The 25742-nt window shown below is 54.1% G+C and overlaps 1 protein-coding gene across 2 annotated transcripts; it reads left to right on the top strand.

The window, feature by feature from the left end:
- Positions 1–690: 690 nt before the first annotated feature.
- On the top strand, positions 691–21305 carry FRMD8 (FERM domain containing 8). 2 transcript variants are annotated; one of them, XM_043972918.1, is made up of 11 exons: positions 691–792; positions 1733–1817; positions 5751–5915; positions 10524–10625; positions 11168–11226; positions 11426–11592; positions 12315–12533; positions 12606–12729; positions 13440–13586; positions 14448–14655; positions 19405–21305. In XM_043972918.1, the coding sequence occupies exons 2-11, from the start codon at positions 1733–1735 to the stop codon at positions 19521–19523; spliced, it is 1395 nt and encodes a 464-aa protein (XP_043828853.1). In that variant the 5' UTR covers positions 691–792; the 3' UTR covers positions 19524–21305. The 2 variants fall into 2 exon arrangements, with proteins under 2 accessions (XP_043828853.1, XP_043828852.1); XM_043972917.1 differs by having other exon boundaries at positions 5748–5915.
- The last annotated feature ends 4437 nt before the right edge of the window (positions 21306–25742 follow it).

The raw sequence follows: 25742 nt of genomic DNA, 5'->3' as shown, positions 1-25742 counted from the left end.
CCCTCCAGGATGATAATCAAAGCAATCAGTTCAGGTTCCCTGAATTTGGTTTCCTTGGTTGTCTGGGGCCAAACACTTTTATGAGGCCACCAAGGAATGGAAGCTATGGGAGGGCAGGCAGTCTATAAGTATTCATTGGGCGGCAGCAGCAGGCCCCCATTTGGGGTTTTCTCTGCATCTCCTTCTCTGGCTCATTTTGTTTTTGGTTTTGGTTTTGGTTTTTTTGTTTTTTTGGTGAGGCAATTGGGGTTAAGTGACTTGCCCAGGGTCACACAGCTAGTAAGTGTTAAGTGTCTGAGATCAGATTTGAACTCAGGTACTCCTGACTCCAGGGCCGGTGCTCTATCCACTGCGCCACCTAGCTGCACCTTCTCCAGCTCATTTTACAGATGAAGAAACTGAGGCAAACAGGGAGAAGTGATTTGTCTACGGTCACACAGTCAGGAGATGTCTGAGGCTGGATTGGAACTCAGGGGTCTATCCACTGCGCCCCAAGCGCTGCGACTACGGAGAAAGATAAAGGATGAGCTCACGCAGACCAAGGCGGTTTCACCAAGTTGCAGACCAAAGAAAGTATTCAAAACACCCAAAGTGCCCCGCGGGCAGAACCACGTGGGCGGGCTAAGGGGTGGGACCCAACAGCTCCAAGGCGCCAGAGAGATGCGCACGCGCTACATCCCTGCCCTCGGATTGGCTCTCTCGGGCCGCGGGGGCGGGAACCGTGGGGCTTGGCGCTTCCTGCTGCGGTCCCTTCCGTATACCCGAAGCCGAAGTCGCCGGGTTTGCTTCGAGGTGAGATTTCGGGCCGGCGGAGCAAAGGAAAGGGGTTGGGGGGACCGACCCCCGCCGCCCTGGGGTGGGAGCCCCCCGACCTCGAGTTCAGCTGTCGGCTGCCCGCCCCCATGGTGGCCGAGCTGGTTTCTCTGCCCCCTCCCCAGCCTCGCTCTGACAACCTCCTCCCCTTCCCCCCTCCCCAGCCTCACTCTCACAGCCTCCTCCCCCCTCCCCAGCCTCGCCCTGACATCCCGCTTTGAGCCTCCCTCTGGTCCCCCTCCCCAGCCCCCAGCCTCGCTCTGACAACCTCCTCCCCTTCCCCCCTCCTCAGCCTCCCTCTGACATCCCGCTTTGAGCCTCCCTCTGGTCCCCCTCCCCAGCCCCCAGCCTCACTCTCACAGCCTCCTCCCCCCTCCCCAGCCTCGCCCTGACATCCTCGCCCCCTCGACATCCTCGCCCCCTCCTCAGCCTCCCTCTGACATCCCGCTTTGAGCCTCCCTCTGGTCCCCCTCCCCAGCCTCACTCTCACAGCCTCCTCCCCCCTCCCCAGCCTCCCCCTGACCCCCTCCATCCTCTCCAAAGCTTTCTTTCAGAGCTTCCCCAAACCAGCATTGACCTTCCCCGTCCCAGTCTTCCGTGGACCTCAGCCCCCCCCCAACGAGGGGCTTGGGTTGTCTGACTCCTCAGGTCCCCCCTCCCAGGCCTGGCTCTGTGGTCCCAGGAGGCCTTGCCCCGACCCCCAGCCTCACCCTTCTCCCCTCCCAGCTTGGGCTCCCCACTCTCCCTCCCTGCAGCTTCTGGCCCAGCCCCGCAGTAAGTTAAGACCGGGCCTGAGTCCAATGTGGCCTCAGAGGCTCACTAGGCCAAGTCTGTGAGATGGGGAGGCCGGCAGCGCAGCCCCGGGGTGATAGCGAGGGCCTGGCACACAGTAGGCACCACATAAATGCTCTCTCTGCAGATGGATGGAGGCGAGGGGGGTTCCGGGCCACTTGGCCCAGCTGAGCGCTCCCATCGAAGCAGCGTGTCCTCCGTGGGAACCCGAGGTGGGTCCTCTTCCCCTCCCCTTCCTTTGGAAGTTCTACACCTTTGTAAAGGGGTCCTTGACTGAGGTGAAGGAGCCTGGGGCAGCCTGGGAGGTTGTGTCCAGCCAGGTGTGGCCCCTGAGGAGGAGGTGAGAGGTGATGGAGGTGGGCCTAGGATGGTGGCCTGGATGGAGGAGAAGGGGGCAGCCCCAGCTCTCCAGGGCCTCCTTTGTTTTCCTCCTGTGGGTGGGGTCTGGGGGGCCTCTGATTGGTCTGTGTCCCCAAGGGGACCTTCTTTCCCAGACCCTTCCCACCATGCCAAGGGTTTCTTCCCTTTATTGGAATTTTTTAAGTGGAAGTAATCCGAGGGTCATGGAGCTAGAAGGGGCCTTGGAAGCCATGCAGGCTCCCCATTCTGTGGCCCAAAGAGATGAAGGACTGATCCAAGATCCAACGAGTAGTGACAGAAGCAGAATCTGAACCCAGGTCCCTGAGATGCCTAAGTCTCATCCTAGCCAGGTGAGTGGAGGGCGTTGTGCGTCTCCCCCACACGTCTCGCTCCACTCCTAAGTTTTAGAACTTGAATCTCCCAGGGCCCTTTGTGAGCTAACATGGCGCTCAAACACTCCACATTTGGCCAAGATTGATGGACAGGGGCTGTGCACAGGCACCTGGGATGTGTGTCTTAAATGCCTGTCCCCCGACCCCTGTTCTTACTGCCCCTCGTTGGCTCCCGGGGGGCCTCCACGCAGATGAATCCAAAGCCCTGTCGAGAGAGGGAGTAGAGTTAGACTGGCTTGGAATCCCGTGCCTGGCCCTTAGGAGCCACATGCCCCTGGGCCCATCCAACCCAACAAGCTTCATTCACTGACCCCTGTGGGCCAGGCTCTGGACTAGGCCTGAGGAGAAAGAGAATGGTTTGTCCCTGCTCCTGCATTCCTCCTCCTCCTCCGGCCTCAGCCCATTGTGACCCTTCAATAAAGGCCGCTGGGCTTCTCTCCCTCAGCTCTTGCTCCTGGCCTGCAGGCGTCCATTTCCATCCCTCTGTTCATCACCTCCAGCATCCTGTCATCTTCCTTCCTCTCAGCCCCATCTGCCTCATAATTCAGGCCCTCATGACCCCTCACCTGGACCAGAGTCTCCATCCTCCTCCACCCACCATCTTCCCAGGGCACAGTCCCACCACAGACCCTGTAGTTTGGCTCCCTCCCACCAATCTGGCCAGACTAACTTCATGTGTGGCCCCTTTACACACGCTGAGTTCCAGCCAAATCGGCCTCTTTGCTGCTGCCTGAGTTTGGCACCATCTCCCATCTCTGAGCCTTTGCATAGGCTGACTCCTGGTCCTGGTCCCGAGTGCCCTCCCTCCTCCCTTCTGTCCTTTAGAGTCCCCAGTTTCTTTTGGGGCTCAGCCCAGGGACTGTTTCCTCTGGGAACAGGGCTCTTCTGAATCATCCTCAACCCAATTGTTAGTGCTGTCTCCCCTGAACCACTTAGTATTCTCTGTATACAAGTCCTGCAGTGGCTTCTAGCTGGGAAGAGGTGCCTAATTCCTGTTTGAGGTGAGGACCTGCCTGCTGAGAGGTGGGCCAGATGCACCGCAGGCCTTCATCTCTGACTGCTCTGCTGTTGTTAGTAAGAAAAAGCAGGGCAGCTAGGTGGCGCAGTGGATAAAGCACTGGCCCTGGATTCAGGACGACCTGAGTTCAAATGTGACCTCAGACACTTGACACTTACTAGCTGTGTGACCCTGGGCAAGTCACTTAACCCCCATTGCCCCACCAAAAAAAAAAAACAAGGAAAAGGAAAGGAGCCTGGGTAGGTACTTCATTTCTTAAAGGTCATTAAGTTAAACACAATGTATTAAGCACCTACTGTGTACTCCTACCAGACAGGCAGGAGAAAATGAACTAGGGAAGACTTTCTGGAGAGGGTGAAATGTTAGCTAGGACTTAAAGAAAGCCAGGGAGGTCAGTGGTCAGAGGAGAAGAGGTAGAGCCTTCCAGACCTGGGGGAAGGGCACAGCCAGAGAGAAGGCCTGGATGGGGGGGGGGGGCACGTGTCACTGGAGGATGTGGCAAGGGCCGTGTAAGGAGACTGGGAAGGTGGGAGGGGGCAGGTGAGGAAGGGCTCTGAAGGCCCCACAGAGGGCTTGTTTGCTCCTGAAGGGGATTGGGATGATGTAAAATATTTATTGCTCCTTCCTTTCCATCCCACTCACTTCCTAAGTGACCTTCCTCCCCCATAGAATCCTCCCTGGAGGGGAGGCCGAACCCATCCGGGCAGGCAGACGAGCCAAAACCTGGGCCTCATGGGGCACCTGGAATCTGGCCCGGCTCTCTCAGCTTCACCACCAGGCCCAGAGTCCGTGCTGCCCTGCAGCCGCCCCTTCCCTTATGACCGGCCAGCATCAGGGTTGTTTCCCTCCCCCTTATTTGCTGGGTGTCTATTCACTGGTTTCTCTGGCACTTCTCAAGCTCCTCTGAATCTATAATTTCTTACTCTGCCCAATTCCATTCTCAGGGTTTGTGGGACCATCCCCCCAAGGAGCCCACTTTGCTTCTTTTTATAGTATTCTTTTTTTTTTTTTAATTTTTTTGGTGAGGCAATTGGGGTTAAGTGACTTGCCCAAGGTCAAATGTAAGGTAAGTCAAGGTAAGTGTCAAATGTCTGAGGCCAGGTTTGAACTCAGGTCCTCCTGAATCCAGGGCTGATGCTCTATCCACTGCGCCACCTAGCTGCCCCCCACTTTGCTTCTTGTTTGCTGCTGTCACCGTCATCCTTGTGCCTCCCTCCCATCATTGGCTGCTTGGGGTGGGTGCTCAGAGTGGTGTCAGCAGAGCAGAAGGACCATACAATTTGACAACTTCTAGTGTGACACCAAATGGTTTGCCAGAATTGGGGGGTCAGGTCCCAGCACCACCCCATCATCAGTGGCTGTTGATATCACTCATTGTTTTTATAAAGGCGGAGGCCCCGGGGAGTTAGTGAATTTGCCTGAGGTCACACAGCTGGTGAGGTCAAAGGTGGGACATGGCCCCCCCCACCCAACCATACAAACATTACTGTACCACTGTGAGCCTTACAAAGCAGTGTCTTTCCCCTGTGTGGGAGGGAATGCAGGTATACTCATCTTCCAGATGAGTAAACTGAGGCTCAGAAAGATTCAGAGATTTGCCTAGGCTCCCACTTTGCACTCACAGACTGTGCTCCTTCAATTGATGAGCCAGCATTTATTAGGCCTCTACTGTATATACACTGCTCGACATTGGGGATACAGAGACAAAAATGAATGCGGGTCTGCCCTCAGGAAGCTGCCCTTCTCCCATGTACAGATACAGAGTGAAAATCAAGATGATTTGGGGATAAGCAGCTGCAGAAAGCAGCAAGGACTTCAAGTAGAAAGTAATTCTTGAGCTGAACTGTGAAGAGCCCAGAGAATCCTACAGGCAGAGACAAGGAGAGAGAATGTTCCAGGGATGGGGGACAGTGTACCGGCGGCAGCAGGCCGGCTGGTCTGGTGGACAGGGAGGACACTCGGTCAGGCTCCCATGCTGCCCTCCAGGGCCTGGGCCCTTCACGTGTCCCTCTGCCATCTCTGGAGTCCTGAGTATTGTCACCCCGCTAATAAGTGACTGTGGCCGTGATTGGAAGCAGACCTTTGTCCAGTGCTCTTCCCATTACACCTCTGTGGGTCTGCCATCACACACAGCGTGCTGGCCCCTGGAAGATCTTGGCACATCTGATTCTGCTCTTGTGGTCTGGGTCCCAGTCCCTAGGATCCCACAGAGATAGGGCCCATTTCCCTGGGCGTGCTGGGCAAAGGATGGCTGACAGAAGAGCTCAGAGACCCTCCCTGCCCTGCAGGCCCCCTTGGGGCTGGAGTGGGGAGAGTTGGCTTCTCTCTAAGAGGCCAGGACTGCAGCAGCTTGACACCGGTCTGTGTTACAGCAGCTGATGTGCTGGTGTACCTCATGGATGACTCAGTGGTGCCGCTGGCCGTGGAGAACGTGACCTCCATCACTGCCCAGGAGCTTCACCGCATCGTCCGCGAGGCCCTGCAGCTCCCCGACATTGCTGTGGAAGCCTTTGCCCTGTGGCTCATCTCACCCTTACTTGGTAAGGACCCTCAGGCATTATCAACTGAACAAGGGAAAAGGGGGCTGACTTTGAATCCTCCCTGTCACATTTCCGTACTATGGGGCCCAGTCACTCCCCCTCCCTGGGCCTCAGTTTCCTTTTCTGTAAAATAAGGGGGAGAACGATGGCTTCTGAGGCCCCTCAAGCTTGAGACCCGTGAGCCTATGAACCTGAATATGAGGGCTGCTTTTGGAAACAAAACAGTGTGTCGGGAGGTCGTATTCTTGGCCTCGAGGGGGAGAACTTGGTGAATGGGCCAACAGAAAAGGCCTTTCCAGGGTCCCCCAGGCCCTCACCAGTGTTGGATGGGGAGCGTGGAGGTGAGCATAGGGTACATGGCTTTGGACCCAGGAATGAAACCCAAGGGGGCTCAGAGACTTAGGGGGCAGGGGGGACAGAGAGCAGGAGCCAAGGGGATTTGGGGGGTGGGCATGAGGCCCAAGGGGATGGAGGGAGGGAGAATAGACAGCTCCCAGGTATGAGAGCTGAAAGTACAATGAAGGTTGCCGGCAAAGCATTTTCCAGACTTCTGTCTCCAAGCTTCCCGACAGCTGCTGTGGTTCAGACTCCAGGTGTTATTGCCCCTGCTTCTCAGGTGTGGCACCTGAGGCTCACCTGCCCATGGTCACAATTTGGACCCAGCTTCCTCCTGACTTGACTGATCTGCCAGGTGCTAAGGCTGTGCAGAAAATAACAGGCAGCTGGGAGACCTAGAGTCAGGAAGAACGGCTTAAGACACTTGAACTCTGTCTGCCTCAGTTTCCACATCCTTAAAATGGGGGTGATGCTAACAATAGCACCTTCCTCCTGCTGTGAGGACCAAGTCAGGCTGAGCCTTAGGATGCTGGAGCACTGTTTCCTGTTATTTCTGGTTTGGGTGTCCCAAGATAAAGGTTCGAATCCTTGGTTTTTTGATGTTTGACCTTGGGCTCAGTGTCTTCACCTGTACTCAGAGGGTTTGGGACCAGTCTCTAGACCCTTGGATCGCGCTTCTTTTTATTTGAGGGAGGGGCTCTGATGGAGCCTGGGCCCTGGAGACAATATGCCTGTGTATTTGTGGCCTTGGCAAAGGTTACCTCTGCTCTGCTCTGCCCTCCCCTTAAGGGGGTTGGCTCAGCCCTTCCCAATGGAAGTAAGAGCGAGCAGGGGCCGCAGGGGCCTTTGAACTGCTGTCCTCCATCACCTCAGACCCTAACCTTGGTTCTCTTCGGTTCTGACGCTGACAGCCACTGTACCAAAGGCATGGATTAGAGGGGGGCTGTGGGACAGGGATTCCGGCAGCCTGGCTGTTGGCATCGTTCCTGTCCTGCCCCGCCCGCCGGTCTGCTCTCCTCAGCAGCCTCCTTGCCAGTAGCCCCAGCTCTTGTCCTCACCTTCCCCAGGGCTTTTCCAAATCCTCCAGGCCCTGGGGCTTCCCTGGTTGGTTTGTGAAGGACTCTCCGGCCCTGGGGGTAAGGGGTGGGGGGCAGGGGGCGAGGCTCCCTCCCGCTGGCCTCCCAACCCCTTCCCCTCTCCACTCTGCTCCTATGGAGGGAAAAGAGGGGGCGTGCTGTCCCTGACAGATGGCATTCCGGGCTCTCCAGCTGTGGGAATCGGCTACTTGTCTAGCATGGGCTGACTGCCCCAGCTAGAGTCCCTTTTCCACCCTGGCCCTAGGCATACTAAAGAGGATGGATCATCGAAGAGACTTCTTCATGGCCCAACAAGTCAGGACCCTGACTGAATGCCCAGCATGGTATCAGGGAGCTTCCCTGGCAGTGCCCAGCCATGGTTCCCCCATAGAAGCCTGTTGCCCATGGCAGGAGAGCATAGGGAGGGCATGGCCCATAAAGGCCGAGTGAGGCATCTGGGGCCCAGGCTTCTGCCTCTATTCCCCAGGTGGGAATAAAAGAACTCCTGGCACCTGGGAGACTAAATGCTCAAAGACACCAAGATGATGGCAGTGGGTGCTTACCTTCCCCCCATGGGGCCAGGGGCCCAGGCCAGGGCAGCCAGGACGGGATCCATGTGTCTCAGTGACTCAGCCAGTGATATTGCAAGCAGGGGCCCACTGCTTGCAGAGCTGTGCCCCTAGGAGCTCATCCTCTCGAGGGAGCTGCTGTCTACAGAACTGTGTAGGGACACACTGCCAGCTTGACCCCGGGGGTGGGGAGTTGGGGGTTGGGGGGGCACTGGTGAAAACAAGGGGTTTTCAAATTGGGTGGTGTAATCTATTTAATCTGGGCAGTAAATGAGCCTAATACTCATCAGAATTGGCTCAAGGAGGGAATGACATACACACTCAATTGGGTGGAGTAATCTATCTAACCCTGCAGGAAAATAGGAGAGGAAGGGGATAAAGAGAGAGGGGGGCAAAAGAAGGGAGGTCAGATTGGGGGAGGGGACAGACAGAAGCAAATCCCTTTTGAAAAGGGATAAGGTGAAAGAAGATAGATAATAGAGTAAATACCATGGGCAAGAGAATAGGATGGAAGGGAAACAGTTAATAATAATCCCTTTTTCTTTTTTCTTTTTGGGGGGCAATGGGGGTTAAGTGACTTGCCCAGGGTCACACAGTAAGTGTCAAGTGTCTGAAGCTGGATTTGAACTCAGGTCCTCCTGAATCCAGGGCTGGTGCTTTATCCACTGCACCACCTAGCTGCCCCTAATAGTAATCCTGAAAAAGAGAAAAGGGGAGAAAATTGTACAAAAAATATTTCTAGCAACTCTTTGTGGTGGCTAAGAATTAAGAATTACGGGAATGTCCATCAATTGAGGAATGACTGAAGAAGCTGTGCTATATGATTGCAGTGGAGTGGTCTTGTGCTGTAGGAAATGACAAACAGGATGATCTCAGAAAAACCCGGAAAGACTCATATGAACTGATGTATAGTGAAGTGAGCAGAGCTGGGAGGACATTGTGCATAGTGACAGCAGCATTGTCCATGAGCAATTGTGAATGACTTAACTACTCTCAGCAATACAAGGATCCAAGACAATCCCCAGGGACTAATGATGAAGCATACTATCCACTCCCAGAGAAAGAACTGATAAAAAGAGCACTTGTGGATATATAACCTAGATCAGACTGGCTGATGTCTTGTGGAGGGGGAAAGAAAGGGAGGGAGGGAGAAAAATTTGGAACTCTAAATCTTATGAAAATGAATGTTGGGGGCAGCTAGGTGGCGCAGTGGATAAAGCACCAGCCCTGGATTCAGGAGGACCTGAGTTCAAATCTGACCTCAGACACTTGACACTTACTAGCTGTGTGACCCTGGGCAAGTCACTTAACCCCCATTGCCCCGCAAAAAAAAAAAAAAACCACGAAAATGAATGTTGAAAACTACCCTTACATGTAAGTGGAAAAAATAAAATAAATGTATAAATGTTTGTTGCATTGGGGGGGGAATTTTTTTAAAACAAAGAATGACCCTGGGCAAGTCACTTAACCCCAATTGCCTCACTAAAAAAAAAAAAAAGAAAGAAGACAGGTTTGGAGGTGGGAGATGAGAGAATAAGGCCACCAGAAAGAATGGTTTTGGCCAAGGGGATCGGAGAGCACTGAAGAATAGGGTTGGTGACATTAGGAATGGTTGGGGGCAGGGGCAGGACCCTGAAGATCAAGGAGAGGTCTGTGGGAGTCCCAGGCACAGCCACACAGCCCGAGGCCTGCAGGATTCCCAGAAAGGCTGTGCTTGGGCAGCTCCACCAGGGCAGCAGGCAGAGGTGCAGTGGTGCCGGGGCGGGGGGGGGGGGGGGGGGGGGCGGTGCCAGATCGGCAGCTGAGAGCCTGGGAGGAGTCGGAGCTAGGGGTCTAGTGGGGGCCACCGTGGGAGGAAGGTGGAAGGGGCCATGTGGAGAGGCGCAGCAGTGTAAAATGTGGTGAGGGGTGTGGAGGTGCTATAGACACTCAGGAATCACAGGGTCCTAGGCTGAGAAGAGCCTCCGAGGCCACTGAATCTGTACCCCTCAATTTACAGAGGGGAAAACCAAGGCCCAGGAGCTTACGTGACAGGAAAGAGGCAGCAGTGGGATCTGAACCCCATTGTTCCACTCATGCTATAATTCTTTTTTTTTTTTTTTTTTTTTTTGGTGAGGCAGTTGGGGTTAAGTGACTTGCCCAGGGTCACACAGCTAGTAAGTGTTAAGTGTCTGGGGCCAAATTTGAACTCAGGTCCTCCTGACTCCAGGGCCAGTGCTCTATCCACTGCGCCACCTAGCTGCCCCTGTTCCACTCATTCTAAATCCAGGACCCTTTCCACTATACCCAGATTCTGGAGAACAAAATCACTTTGTGAACTGTTAAGGACCAGGTGTCAACAGGACTCAGAGACTGCTGCCTCTGGGGGCGTGGGGGGCACAGCATAGACCCCCACAAAAGGGAAGTTGTGGGCTTGCTGCCCTGAAAAGGCCTGCCCGACCTCAGGTTTCTGGAGAGAGGGGCCTTGCAGGCTTGGCTCAGTCTGAGCCACCTGCTCAAGGCCTGAGCTGTACCCAGCAGCTCAGCCTTGTTGGAGGCATCCCAAGAGCCAGGACAGGAGGGAGCAGGGAGGCGAAGGAGGGACATCTGCCCCGCTGAAGGGCCCTTGTCTTCTCCCTTGTCTGCAGAGGTGCAGCTGAAACCCAAACACCAGCCGTACAAGGTGTGCCGCCAGTGGCCCGACCTGCTCTTGCGCTTCACGGATGCCCCAGAGGAGGACATTGCTGTGGGTCTGTAGCACTTCCCTTCTTCACCCCCTGGGCCTTTCTTCACCCTTTCTCCCTCCCTCCTATTTCCATTTTGGCTTAGCAGCAGCAGGTTTCCTGTTTAAATCAGCCCAGTTCTCTAATCATGAGACTGTTGGCCTTTAACCCTGGGGAAGCCCAAGCTGAAGATGGTGCCTGCAGCCAGGTCCTCCTGGCCTTGGGCCCAAACCTCTCAGAGCCCAGGCCCCTCTGGTGACCTGCTGGCCACAACTGCCAAGCCGGACCGGGCGGAGCAGGCCCGAGATGAGCCGAAAACCTCCTTGAGGCTCTGCCTGCCTAGCCTTTGCCTCTGCAGCTGGCAGAGGATTTGAAAGGCCAGCCATCGTCCCTGCCCCCTGGGGTGTCACTAGCGGGTCTGCTTCATGAACCATGGCACGTGAGGCAAGAATGGGGCATGGGAACAAAGGCAGAGCAAGAGAAACGGTGCCGGACGAAGCATTGGGGAGTTGGGGGAGCACAGCCTGGGAAGGGGGCAGGGCCAGTGACTGTCTGGTCTCTCTCCCCAGATGAGCCTTCCCTACAGTTCCGGCGGAATGTCTTTTTCCCAAAGCGCAAGGAGCTGCAGGTGAGGCTGCCTGGCCCCGCACGGCCCAGAACAGACTCCAGAGTGCTTCCTGTCTCTGCCTCCTCTCCTATCTCCCTCTGCCCTTCACATGCTCCCATGGCCCGTCCTGCCCTCCCTGCTCTGCCCCCCTCCCCCCTTAGGCCTCTCTCCTCAGGCCTCCCTGGCCAGGCCCTGTCTGAGAGGGTCCTTTGCTTCCTAGGTCAACCATGAGGCCATCCTGAGGCTGTTGTATGAAGAAGCCAAATCCAATGTGTTGGAGGTGCGCTATCCCTGTGACGCGGAGGACTGCGAGAAGCTCGGGGCCCTGGTGTGCCGGCTGGAACTGGGGCCTTACCGCCAGGGCCAGCAGACGGCCTGTGCTGTGAAGTAAGGACCACGAGGCTCATTGAGCTTGGAGGAGAAAATGTTTCTCTTTCTCTTCACTTGTCTCTAAGCGATACTTAGCGATTCCTTCGATTATTTAAAAACATCATGCACCAAGGGCCCCAGGGCTCACAGGACAGCCAGAGGGCTAGACCTCAGTGAAGCAGAGGCTCAGACAGGAGACTCCAGTAGGGAAGGGGCCGCCCCAGAACTTAGACCCATCTTCTGAGGGAGGCAGAATCGGGCGTGCCCTCACTGGGCCCTGACTCCTCACGGTCTGAGGAGGTTACCTGTCTCCTCTGAGGCTCCAAGGCCGAGCCAGCTCAGCTCTGGCCACCTCCGTGGGGGGCCCTGGGCCTCCCATGGTGGCCTGCTTGTCCCCTGCCCTGGGTTGTCCGGAAGGGCAGGTCTTCTCTCCCTCTGATGAGCCATTTGCTCCTCATCCTCCCAGGCCCCAGCCAGGTCCTAACCTGTTACAAGAGAGCAGTCCTAAGAAGGACAGGCTGTTGAGAACGACTTCTCCTGGGGCTTGCCCACACTCACTTCCCCAGGTGGGAAGGGGGCTGTGACCCGGGGGCAGTGCCCTCGTCTCACAGGAGGCAGTTCAGACACTCAGCATCTGGAAGAGAGGGTGGTTGTCGTGGCTGATGTCATCAGTGACAGCCTGACGGGGGCTCTGCTCCCTTGGGGAGGCCGCAGGGTGACAGCTCACATCTGCTCTCCAGAGAGAAGCTTGGATCCTTCCTGCCTGCCCATCTCTGCAAGAGGCCTGCCAGCCTCTTCACAGCCTTCCGCAGCCGGGGACCCCGGCTGGTGCCTGGGGAGCAGGGCCTGTTGAGGGCCTATCAGGAGGTAAAGGAAGAGGCGGCGGGCGCAGAGGCTGAGCTGCTCAGCCAGCATTACCATGCCTACCTGCACAAATGCCACGAGCTGCCTTATTACGGGTGAGTCACGGGGAAGGGGGCTCTCTGAGCAGGTGAGTCTCCGAGCCTAACGAGGGCCTCCTGTGCCCCCAGGTGCGCCTTCTTTGGTGGTGAGGTCGACAAGCCTGCCCAGGGCTTCCTGCACCGGGGTGGGCGCAAGGCTGTGACTGTGGCCATCAACCTGGAGGGTGTCCACGTCATTGACGTCAAGGAGAAGGTACGGTCCTGCTCGGGGCCCATTCTGAGTGTCCCGTCAGAGTCTGGGCTATGTCCGAGGCATAGTTTGCAAAGGGACTCACACCCAGACCCTTTGCTCTGCCATCGTACCATGGTATTTGGACCGTGCTGGGCTCTGATACCTTGGACATTTCTTCCCGGTGCCTCAGTTTCCTCTTCTGTAAGATGGGGAGCACTGACCTCCCAGGGTGGTTGTGGGCTCAGGTGAGACCATAGGAAAGCCCTTTGCAGATGCGGATGGCCCCAAGTCAGTCCCTCAGCCTTTATCGTTTCTCTCACAAAACTCTCACGAGTTCCTTTCTGGAGACTCAGGAGCGGGTCTGCACATCCCCTTGCCCATCTCCTCACCTCTTCCTGCTTTGCTGACCATTCCTCACCACCACCAGGACCCTTCCCTGGGGCAGAGAGGAGGCTGTGACGGTGATTTCAGAGCCCCAGGTTTGGGGAGTCTGGCAGAGTCCCATGGAGGGTTCTGAGGGAGGCCTTGGCCACCACAGCCCTCGAAACCTGGGGATGGGGGGGGAAGTCTCCTTCCTTTTAACTGATTGGCGACGAGTGTGTCCTCTCAGCCACTCCCCTGCAACAGGCGGGTCTTGCCCTGAAGCCGCATCCTCCCACGTGGTGTCCCTGGTTGGTGGCCGTGGCCTCGGCCCCTTCCTTCTGCCCATGCCCTCCCTGTCTCATTGCCAGCACGTCCTCCTGGGTCTGCGCTTTCAAGAACTGTCCTGGGATTACACCTGCTCAGGTGAGGACGACGAGCACATCCTGTGGCTGGAGTTCGATGGGGAGAGCGAGGGCACACCTGTCAACAAACTACTGAAGGTCTACTCCAAGCAGGTAGCGGCCTCGGCAGAAGGGACAGGCGCGTCCCACTCTGTGTCTAAACCCCCAGGGTGGAAGGAAACTCCCCCCTCTCCCCAGGTCATACAGATAGTGGCAGGATTGGAACCCAGGGCCTCTGGCTCTTTCCCCTGTGCCAGGCTGCCTCTCAGGGTCCTGGGCAGAGACGTTCCAAACCCAGGCAACCTCCAGTGGCTGGCACTGGCTCCAACCAGGAGAGGGTTTTGGTGGGTGGGAATGCACAGGCAGTTCAGGGGAGGGCTCCCCATGGCCCTGGGGTCAGGAGCCTGGCCTGGTGGCTTTGACGTCTCAGCCTGCCCACGTGTGCCTCTCGCCCTCCTCCAGCCTCTCGGCTGTTTTGACAGCTTGGAAGTGGCTGCTTTGGAGGCAAGGAAGGAAGCCAGACTCCACTGGGGGCTGAGGCCGCTTTGGTCTCTTGGCAGGGGTTTGGTTGGGGCAGGTTTCTGGGTTTTTTCCATCCTTTCATGATCTCCTCATCCTTGGTTCTCCTCAGTCCCCTTCCCTGTAAAAGGTGGGAGTCCAACTAATTGACCCTTGGATTTACAACCAGGGTTGCATAGCTTTATAACCCTGTGAAACAGGTGATGAAAAGATGGTTGGGCCCATTTTACAGAAGAGGACACTGAGTTTCAGAAGCGAGCCGACCTGCCGCCTGTCACAGAGCAGGAAGCAGGACTCGCCCTGCGTCCTCAGACTCAAAAGGCCCTTTGTGCATGGAGGGCGGGCAGGCGTGGGTGCCTCCTCTTGCAGGCAGCTCTGTCTCCTCTGTGGCCGCCAAGTTCCATCCGGCTGACTGTCGTGAGCCTACTTTGCCCTTTCCTTTTCTTGGCTTCCTAGGCAGAGCTGATGAGTGGCCTCATTGAGTATTGCATTGAGCTGAGCCTGGCCAAGGAGGCTGCCCCAACCCAGGAGACAAAAGTCAGCCCCACGGCCATCCCCGGGCCTCAGCCTCCCTCAGCCTCTCAGCGCCACAAGCTGCGGAGGCAGAGCAGTGTGGTCTGCAGCCGACTACAGCACCTGGCCACCATTGACTATGTGGATGATGGTGAGTGGCTCCAAGACCCTGGGGAGGGTCGTGCTATGGGCTTCCCACAAGCACCAGGACACCTTGATCCAAGGCTCAGAAGCCGTGAGGGGTGACAGGTCATCTGCTCGTGCACAACGCACTGGCAATGGGGCCCCAGCCTCTGCTCGAAGGCCCTCCAGGGAGGAGCAAGGAGGGAGCTGAGCAGCCCCTGATGCTCTTCAGCCTTTGTTAGACACATGTAATGGGCCAGTCTGGACCTCCTAAAGTAGCCCTTTCCACTTGGGCTTAACCAGTACGCCACAGCCAAGTCTGCCTCTTCCCAGCTTCTCTCCACTGCCGTGAGCTCTGCCCTCAGGTAGCCAAACAGAGCAGCCCCCTCCCTCTGACACCCTCTGCTCCACCTTCCAGTCGCACCAGCTAAGGGATCCTCGGTGTGCTCACTAATTGCTCCGCCTTATCCATCAGGGACCTTCCTGAGATAGGATACCCAGTGCTGGGTGAGAGGAAATGCCCAGATGTTATCTGACACGGGCACAGGGTCCTGCACGGCCTAAGTTTGCATTCCTGGCCGCCACATTATGTTATTGACTCATCACACTCACAAACCTGATTTGTCCCTCAGCCGTCACCCCGGGCCTCCCCCACCCCCTGTACTGGGGAGGTTGGTTTTCTGTGCCCAAGTAGAAGGCTTTCTTTCTGCCCCTGTTTAACTTCATTATGGTAGATTCTGCCCAACATTCTGGTCTTTCAAGACCTTTTTGAGTTCTGACTCAGCTAGCAGGGTGGCCATTCCTCCCGGCTTTGCGACATCTGCAGATTTGAAGAGCAAATCTGGCTCCTTCTGTCCAGGCTGGTGATGAACAGCATCGGGCCAAACTCACATCCCTCCTCCCAAGTTGAGAATAGGGTAGGAAGCCTGCCCTACTGCTCCTAGGGCTGGGCCTTTGGCCTCTTCCAGATGAGCCTGACCACATTGGTTCTCTCTCTCTCCCATCCCCTGCCCCCCATCCCCCACACCACCAATGGCATGAGACACTGTTGGTTTTTGCCAAAGTATAGGTGAATTTCTATCCATTGCGCTCTGCAGCTGCCAACCCAGTGATCTTGTCACAAAATTAGAGAGAAGGTCAGTCCGGCCTGCCTTGGTCTGATGCCAATTCCTCATGACTCTTGCTTTTTCGATGTCCACTACTGACGCCTTAAATGACACATTACAGAACCTCGAACAGAACTGGGTGGAGCTCACTGGTCCACCACCAGCAGACTCCATTCTCAGTGTTCACCAGCATGCACCTCACCTAGATGACACAGTCTCTCTTGGACAGCAGCTCAGCACTGACCAATTCTTTCAGGCTCTGCGGGTATGGTTCATCTCTGCCTGACCCCTTGAGCTCTTACGGGCCACTGGGCTCTTCCCATCGCTATTCTTGCCATGGGGAGTGGCTCCCGCTTGGCCGTGTTTGTGTGGTTTTCATTCTGAAAATCATCCTTGGCAGCAAAATGAGCCTTGGGCCACTCTGCTCACCTGCTCTTTGTCCCCTCCTCCCTGAGTCGGCTCCAGCCCTTCTACACGTCTTCCAGCGACTTCTCCTCACTCTCCCCACAGGTCCTCACACTTCGGACCCTATTTTTACAGAACCTCACTGTGCTTTTGTCTTCATCCCCTGTCACCTGCTCTGGGCTTCTCAGTCCCGTCTTTGTCTTATTTTGTTATTAAATACAGGTTAAATAATAGCATCCTAGGCACTCATTAAGGCAAGTACAGTCATAATAAAGGCATAACTGTCCGCTCGAGCCTGCGGGGAGCATGTAGGCTCAGCCTAACTCTGGCTTTGATGCCATTGGTTTATTCAGGAATATCTGTCACACTTGAAACTGCTTGTGACCCTCCTTCCCCTGCTGGGTCCCACAGATCATTTATAAGCACTTCACCTGTGTTCGTGTGGTGGTCCCCTTTGAGCCTCCAGCCAGTCACAGGACTCTCAGAGCTGAAGCCCTCTGTCATCTGACCACTTCTGCCCCTGTCAGTGCTGCTAAGTCTTCTGCCTGGTCTCAATCACCATGCCAGTCTCAGGCCTCTTAAGTCAAAGCTTCCTGGTGCTCAGTGACTCACTTTTCACTTCACAAATTACTAAATTCCCCCTAAGAAATTTACTGGGCCTGTCTTTTAAAAAACCTGGATTGGGGGGCAGCTAGGTGGTGCAGTGGATAGAGCACTGGCCCTGGAGTCAGGAGGACCTGAATTCAAATCTGACCTTAGACACTTGACACTTACTAGCTGTGTGACCCTGGGTAAGTCACTTAACCCCAATTGCCTCACCCACAAAAAAACCAAAAACCAAAACCTGGATTAGTCAATAATTCCCATTGCATCCACAAACATCTCTTTGGGTAACTCCCCTCCCCTTTTTCTTCATGATTTCTCTTTTTATCATTAGAATTTAATTCCCAAGTGCTTCCTTCCCCTCTTGGAATGTTTCCTCAGGGTAACTTCAGTGCATGGAATCCTACCTACCACAGCTCTCAACTCTTTGAGGTCTGCTTTCTCCAAGTCAAGGACCCATGTTGGACAGCACCTGGTTGTCCTCTGCTCTATCCCAGATTCTGAGATGCTCCTCTTTATCCCACGGTCCCCACCCTTTCCACCCCAGCAGTCAGATTCTCCTTATTGGTCAGTAAGCACTTACTAAGCACCAACTATATGCCAGGCCCTGTGCTGAGCACTAGGGATAGAGAGGGAGTTTCCACTCTAATGAGGGAAACAATAGGAAAATAACCAGGTCAGGGGCAGCTAGGTGGCGCAGTGGGTAAAGCACTGGCCCTGGAGTCAAGAGGACCTAAATCCAAATCTGGCCTCAGACACTTGACACTTACTAGCTGTGTGACCCTGGGCAAGTCACTTAATCCCAGTTTCCTAACAAAAGAAAGAAAGAAAATAACCAGGTCCATGTAAGATGGAGATAAAAGATAAATTCAGAATCAGCTCTAGGTGCTGGTTTCTCTCTTTTGAAGAATGAAGTTTTCATGAAAGTAAATCAAAGATTTATCCACTGCTCTGCTTCAGGCAGAGAGTGTTCCCCCATTCCTACTCTGCCATGCCCAAGCTGCAGGCTTGTTCCGTTTCTTCAACGATTGCCTCTGTTGCCAGTGGAGGATAATTATTGCTTCTCTTGTCCCTCCACTGGTTTTCACCCAAGTGCTCTCCCCCATCTACCACCCACCCTGGTTCCTCGATTTCCTCACATGAGTGCATTCGTTCATTCATTCATTCATTCAGGAAGCCTTCACCAAATACCTACTGTGTGCTGAGCACAAAGATGGAAGAGTCCCTGCCCTGGAGGGCTTGTGCAAAGAGCTGTCCCACCACCACTGCCACCACCTTACCTCTCTCTGCCTCTGCTATTTCTTCTTTTTTGTTTCTGTTTTTGTTGGGTTTTATTTTGGTGAGGCATTTGATGTTAAGTGATTTGCCCAGAGTCACACAGCTAGTAAGTGTCAAGTGTCTAAGGTCAGATTTGAACTCAGGTCCTCCTGACTCCAGGGCTGGTGCTCTATCCACTGTGCCACCTAGCTGCCCCCTCTGCTGTTTCTTCTTAAGAAGACAGACCTTTAGAGAGCCACAGTCAGTCATGGATGTCATCGCACTGAGGCTCGTGGATGCCTCTTGAGGTTAAATTTGCTTCCTTGCATTAGGGCCTCTCATTCATCTTGCTTGTTACCCATACTTCGTGTGTTTGTGAAGAGACATCTGAAGTTAAAAGCTTTATTAGGACAGGAGGGGAAAAGCCAGTATTTATTAAGCACCTACTATGTGCAGGGCACTGTGCTAAGCACTTTACAGATACTCTCTCATTTGTTCCTCACAACAACCCTGTGAGGTAGGTGTCACTATTATCCTCATTCTACATTTGAGGCAACTGAGGCAAAGAGAGGTGCCTTCCCAGGGTCACACAGCTAGTAAGTATCTGGGGCTACATGTGAGCTTGTCTTCCTGATTCCAGGCCCAGCCTTCCCCACTGGGCCAGAGCAGCATAGTAGATCAAGGACTCTGATTGGCTTCCTCTCCTACAGGCATCGGGCTTGGAGGGGATCAGTGTCCATCTGGAACATTGGGAAGCAGCAGTGCCTGCTCTCCTCCTGGGCCCTGTGGGGCCAGGTGGGATCTGGGTATAACATAGTCAGTTTTTTCCCTCCTCCTTCCCTTTCATTTTAAATCTCTTCTTGTATTTAGTAGGACACACCAGGCCATTACCTGTCCTTGTTAGGTACACTCCATCCTTGGGCAGTTATTCCCGTATTTTGTAGTGTGTTCTGGAAAGCCAAATCTCATTTTCAGACGCCATCTGAACACCACGGAAGGGAAAGGAGAGACCGCAGCCCCCATGGGTGCTGCTCTAATGACCCTGAGCAGAGGAAATACTCCTCTATTTTATTTCACACCAGTCTCAGCATACCCAGGCCCAGAGCAGGGCTGATGTACTGTTCTTGGCTGGATTTGATAAGAATGTCTCAAATCCCTCCTGCCAGCCACACTTCAATCACACGCCATCCCCTCTTGTCACCCCCCCTTCTCTGTGGCCCTCTCCCCCAGCTGTGTAGCACTAAGCTAAGCTGGTGGGCATGCCCTGGCCCATGACAGCTCTGTCTGAGCCCAGTGCTCTGGGACAGTGACCTTCAGACCATTCCCATCACCAGCCCCAGGCTAAAGGACTGAGCTGATCCTGGACCCCACAGAACCAAATCTCCTCCTTCCCTTTTCAATTGCAGGCAAGGAGATCAAGCGAGTGAAGCCCAAGCGTACAACTTCCTTCTTCAGTCGCCAGCTGTCCCTGGGCCCGGCAACGTATTCTGCGGTCCAGCCCACGGAGAGTCTGGAGCAGGGCTGAAGGGGAGAGAACAGAGCCCCCTGCCTGAGCCGAAGCCAGCACCAGATTGGGGGCACCTGTACTGTCTGTGCCACCCTTGACCGGGGAGACAGCAGAGACGCATGGACAGATGCATGCTCTGCCAAGTTATTCCTGTTACGTGCTTCCCTCTTGTGTGCAGCTGTGGCCAGGTGATTGGGGACTTGGCATTCTCAAACGCCAAATTATCAATACCTTGCATGACTGTGGGGCCTCGCCAGCTGGCTCGGGTTCATGCTTGGGCAGCCTATGGGGCTCCCCCAGTGTCATCTGCTCACCTGTGCCCTGGATCTGTGGGCATCTTCTCCACACCCAGAAAGGAGGGCTTTGTGCCTTCCCCCTCTGCAGAGGGGACCAGCCTTCTCCCCAAAGTGCCTGCTACTGTCTAAACAAGCTGGATCTGGAAGAAGCAGCCAAAGGGTCCTCCAGTTTGGGATCAAACCAGCAGAGTGTGGTTCAGACACCCCTCTCTGAGCCCAGTGGGGTTGGCATCTGCATCACCCACATTCCTTCTGCTACACACGTCATCACACTCCTGGGGCTGCTGATAAGAAACCAACCTCCAGGCTGCCTGCCAGAGGTCTTGAGCTCTGGCCCTTGCTCACCCTCCCGCTCACCCTCGTTGTAGGCGCTCCCAGCCTACTCCAGGATGCCCTAGCCTTTCCTCCAGCATGTTCTGCATGGCAGCTGTTGTGTGACAGAAGGCTGGCACAAGGGTGGGTTGGCGGCACTCTAGTGGGCAGATCTGGGCAGGGTTAGGATTCCTGTTGACCAAAAAACAAGCTCCTTTTCATCCGATGGAGGTTCTGCTTTCTGGGAAGAGGCTGAAATACCAGCAAGCCTGTGCCACCCATTGTGCTGCCAAGGGCTTCTGGGAACTCCAGCTCCAGCACTTTACTCAGCCTCCCTAAGTGGCACTGGGGCTCCACCAAGCCAAAAGAACTGAGAGCATTCGGATTCCCCAGGTTGGCTCAGTGACATCCCTTAGGTTGGAGAAAACATCAGTACCAAAGGCCTTCAGGGGCCCTGCTGCCATGGTTCTAAGCTGGTCAGCATCCTGCACTCAGTCTGGACAGCTGGAGGACTCCCTGTCACTTAAGGCCAGAATTCAACTCTCTCCCAAGCACAATTTGAATGGAAATTGTAATGAAAAATTGCTTTCTAATCAGTTTGGTTGATGTCTCCCTCCACCAGAACCTTTCAACGGGGACTTTTCCCCACTGCAGTCAGAATTGGGTTTGGGATTTCTTGCGAGGCTTTCCTGTCACTACTAATCCCATATGGAAAGGAAATCTGCCCTAGTGGAAAGGGGCAAGTGAGGCCACTGCCATTTACTTTGTGTTCCCTTCGTGTTGCTGGGAAAGGTGACCTGAGGTATATCCTCGACATAGGCTCGTCATCAGGGGCTCTCCCATCATCCCAAAGGTTTGGCATTTTGTTGCCTTCTCTGAGCGGCAGCATGCTTCAAGGAGGTTGAGACTGAGATGTGCCAGGAGGACCCTGGTGCCCACCCTTGGCACCTGTGGGAGCTCACCTGCTCTAGGCCATCTGTGGGTGAAAGCTGCCCCTTGGTTCTGAGCGAGTGAGTGAGGGGATTCTCTTTGGGTCCTTTTTCAGGAAGGGATGCAGGTCAGTGATGTACCTGTTACCAATCCGTGGTTTTTTCTTTATTCTCTCCCCATTCTTAGCAACAAGTGCTGTTTCTTTTACTAATTATTGTTACTCTTTAAGTGGACACACTAATTTTTTTGTATTCTATAAATAAAGAACAATAATAAAGATTGTTTCTAGCATGTTTTGGAGTCGTTTGTGGCACAAAATAATGATAAATTAGAAGTTGTTGATCGAAGTAGGAATCCGAGGTGTGGTGATCCTTGGGTCTTTCAGACATTGGCCAGTTGAGAAAGAAACCAGAATGACATTTCCTTGGTGTGTTTGGTTGGGGATGCAGAATTATTCCCACCCCAGCATCCCCTTTCCTGCTAGAGGTTGAGGTAAGACTGCTTCAAGCCCGAGGTGGAGCAGGGGGCTCTGCATTTGGGCCAGTGTAGAGGCTGAAGCCCCAGGGGCCTCTCCCAGACAGGCCTCTCTGACTCTTGTCTGGGGGCTGGCACCCCATTCTCCGTCAAGACCATCCACCTCTTCATATCCTCGATAATGACAGCTGACATTTCCACACCATGTTAAGGCAGGCTTTAGAGACTGGTTTAGAATGAGGGCTCCGGCACCCACCACCTAGAATCTTTGCCGCCCCTCGAGAGGATCCCTTCCATGTAAGTTGGGTAATCGCTGAGGTCTCTTCTAAATTCCATTCCGTGCCACAAGTAAGACCTTAGAGGAGGCCTAGGCGTCCTGGATGGTCACCCTCCATCTGAGCCCTTCCTGGGCCGGCACACTGGCCATCCAGCTGCAAGTACTCTGGTCGGTAAGACCTAGAAGCACTCTTAGCCATGCGGCCCGGTGAGCCGGGTCCTGTACCCGTCTTGTGGAGGAGGAGCTTGAGGACAGTGGCTCGCCCAAGGACTTTGGTCCTAATCACACAGCTAGTCAGTCCTAGGCTGCCGCCCAGACTCCTCTAGAATATGCTGATGTAGGAGCAAGGAGACTCCCATGAACTTCCAGAACCTGCCCCAGGCAAGCTGCTTCAGAAGGTAGTTACCAACCTCTGCCGGGAGTCTTGCCTATTGACTCATTCTTATTGCACCGAATCGCCAATGACAGGCATTCATTTCTAAATTGGATATTTTCTGTCAATGAATGGACAAGATACTCATTCAACAAGATCTCTGTTAGGCACTGGGATCAAAAAGATAAAACCCTAGGAGGAAATAAAATACTTGATGGACGACAAAAATTGGCCAACACTTCTGAGCACCTACTGTGTGCCAGACACTGGACTACATGCCGAGGATGCAAAGAAAGGCAGGAGCTTGTCCCTGCTCTCAATCAGAGAAGGCTTTAGCATGAAGGGGACCTGAGAGGCTTCATGCAGAAAATGGGATCTGGGCTGATAAGTGAGGGCAGCCAGGAGTCAGAGGTGAGGAGGGAGCAAGCACAGGGGCCAGCTAGGGAAAATGAACAGAGGTAAGAAATGGCAGGCACGGCTTGGGCATGAAAGAGCAAAGACCCCGGTGTTACTGAATGGCAGAGAATATAGAAAGGAGTCAGTTTTGGAAGACTGGAAAGGCAAGAAGCCATGAAGGGCTTTAAAAATCAAACAAAGGGGCAGCTGGGTGGTGCAGTGGATAGAGCACCGGCCCTGGATTCAGGAGGACCTGAGTTCAAATCTGGTCCCAGACACTTGACACTTACTAGCTGTGTGACCCTGGGCAAGTCACTTAACCCTCATTGCCCTGCCCCCCCTAAAAAAAATCAAACAAAGGATTTTCTTTTTTATTCTGGAAGTAATAGGGGGTGACATGATCAGACCGAGTGGAGGAAAGGCTATTGCAGGAGTCTAAGGTCACACCAGCAGAGCAGCCAGAAGGGGGCGTATTGCATAGATGCTGCAAAGGACATCAACAAGCCTTGGCACTATATTGGATAGGCCGAGAGGCAGGTGGGAGGAGTCCAGGACAACCGCTAGGTTAGGAGGGGGAGAGGCTGGGAGTGGGGCACAATAGGGAAGGTGGGCGTGGAGTTAAGTGGGAAGGATCATGAGTTCAATTTTGGGTAGGTTGAGTTTATAATGTCCGCCATTTCAAGATGTCTGAAAGGCAGCTGGGGACATGAGTTTGAGGTCAGCACCATCTAGTGGATAGAATGCTGGACCTAAAATCAAGAAGCACTGTGTTCAAATCCTGCCCACACTCAGCACCTGTGTGTCCCCATGGGTACCTGGCAACCTCTGAGTCTGTTTTTTTATCTAAGTAGGAAACTTAATCCCTGCATCACCTCACAAGGTTATTGTGCAGAAAGCACTTTGCCAATGTGATCGCACAATCTGAGTTCTATTAATTACTGTCAAATATGTATAAAATAAGTGCAAACTTGGCCTAGGGAGAGACTAGGGTGTGCTAGTGGGGGGGGGGGCACATAGGCCTCATGAGAGTCAGCCTAGAAAAAAGCTTCCAAAGACCTGACGTGTCTTGGACCAAGGGGATTAGCAATGGTATTCTCACTAAGACTACAGCTGTGTCTCCTTGAGGCAGTGTGGTCCAGTGGAAAGAGTCCTGGAGTTCTTCTTGGCCTTGAACAAGTCCTTCAAGTGCTCAGGCCTGTTCCTCCTTTGGGGAATGAGAGCATTGCTCTCAGCAGCCCCTAAGACATTTACTTCCCCTGCAGACTCTACAACTTGTACTGGAGACAAGGCTCCCACTCAAGTCTGGGCAGGGCAGGTCCAGGACCCCCTCCACACCAATACCCCCGCAGGGGCGGGGCTTCCTCCGGGCCTGTGTTCTTGATTGCTACAGTGACTGCTCAGACCCCAGAGCCAAGGGTCAGCTTCCTTCCTGAATTACTGCCATTGTGCCCCTGTCCTTGTTCTTCTTCTGAAGCCCCAGGAACAATCTTGGCATTGTCTCAGTGAACATTTATTGAGTGACTGAGTGTTGACTCTGTCTCCTGCACTCAGCGAAGAGCTAGGCAGAAGGGCAGAGTCACCCCGAGCAGCTCCACATGCGAAGAGCTGTTTTCATACAGGATACAGACAGGCTGCACGGAAGGCAATCTGACAGAGAAGGGACTAGGTGTGCAGGAGGGAGGGGAAGCTGAACTTGAATTCTTGAATTCTATACATTGGAGGCTGAACCCTGGGAAAGCCCGGAGGTAACGCCTGTTTTCTCGGGAAGGAAGAAGGTTTATTTTAAGTCTCTGAGCTCATTCTCACTGTCACACTCCAGTCAAGTCCTAGCTAAGAGCTCCCACATGCTCAGAGCAGGAAGTTGAGGGGGCAGCAGCAGCTGGGCCTTTGTTGTTCCTCTGAGGAGTGACATCAACAATGTGGAGGGTTTGGGCAAAGCATCTTGGGATCATCAGGAAAGGGGCTGGCCTTCAGCCCCAGCCTTCCTGACTCTGGACAGCAGCTCCCACCCAGGCTCCCCTGAGGCACTCCGACACTGGTGTTGGGGCCATCACACACACACCCAGATGGCAAAGATTGGGAGCCAGGGAGAGCTGCAGAGGACATCTGAGCCTACTTTCCCATTTAACAGATGAGGAAAGGAGGTTCACAGAGGGCTAGGCACTCATCAAAGGTCCCACAGGAAGGGTCAGAGGGAAGGATTTTAACTCAGTACTTCTGAATCCAGAGCCAAGGCTCTTTCCACTGACTTCCCCAGCTTGTCTGCATCTTAAAAGGGCTATACTTAAACGTTACTGCTGTTGTAGTCAGCCTCATCATCTTCCTTCCCCAGGATATCCCCCTGCCCTCTTCCACTCTTGGAGAGACATTTCTTATAACAAAGGATAAAAGGGGGAGACCCCATTTCAGCCAAATCAATCCATCAGCCCAGTCCAACATTAGAAATGCAGCCCTGGGGCAGCTAGGTGGTGCAGTGGATAGAGCACTGGCCCTGGAGTCAGGAGGACCTGAGTTCAAATCTGGCCTCAGACACATAACACTTACTAGCTGTGTGACCCTAGGCAAGTCACTTAACCCCCATTGCCTCACCAAAACAAAACAAAACAAAGAAATGCAGCCCTTCTGGTCTCCGAGGAAGACGCTGCCTGCCGGCATCCATATGCCAGAGGCAGCTTAGGCAAAGAGAGCCTCAGTGACCTGCCCACCAGCAATGCACTGGGAAGAGGCAGGATTTGAACCCAGGTCTTCTTTACAAAAGTGCGGCACGATTCCCACTCAGGTCTTCATGATTCTGTGGCCCAGACCCTATGGATTCACTGAGCCATCTAGTTACCGCTCTATTCTCTCCATAATGACCTTGGGCAAGTGACTCCAACTCCCTGGGCCTCTGTAACGATTGGAATGACGCCACCTGCTGGATACTTACTGTAGAAGAGTTCTGCCCATGAAGGGAAGGTCTTTGAGGGCAAGACCAGGAGTCAGGAAGTGACGCGGGCTAGTGGGAGGAGGAAGGAAGAGACTGGCGCTCAGTCTCGGGCTCTTTCCTTTGGACTCTGGTGGAGAGTGGAGCTAGAAATGCGCTCTCCCTTTAATAGATAGGAATCTAGGCCTTTCTCTCTCTCTTTACCAAATTCTTATTCTCCTTAATAAATACTTAAAAACCTAACTCTTGCTAAAGC

This window comes from Dromiciops gliroides, chromosome 6 (assembly GCF_019393635.1).
Source record: "Dromiciops gliroides isolate mDroGli1 chromosome 6, mDroGli1.pri, whole genome shotgun sequence".
NCBI classification, from domain to species: domain Eukaryota; kingdom Metazoa; phylum Chordata; class Mammalia; order Microbiotheria; family Microbiotheriidae; genus Dromiciops; species Dromiciops gliroides.
The sequence above is the reverse complement of the archived record's forward strand: the minus strand, read 5'-3'. Positions and strand labels throughout refer to the sequence as shown.

What these genes read in the sequence shown, in the direction of transcription:
- FRMD8 (XM_043972917.1), top strand. Translation starts at nt 1,733, where the DNA reads ATGGATGGAGGCGAGGGGGGTTCCGGGCCACTTGGCCCAGCTGAGCGC. An exon ending in AGAGGAGGACATTGCTGTGG is followed by an intron (nt 10,626 to 11,167) that starts GTCTGTAGCACT and finishes CTCTCTCCCCAG; the next exon opens with ATGAGCCTTCCCTACAGTTC. An exon ending in CAAAGCGCAAGGAGCTGCAG is followed by an intron (nt 11,227 to 11,425) that starts GTGAGGCTGCCT and finishes TTTGCTTCCTAG; the next exon opens with GTCAACCATGAGGCCATCCT.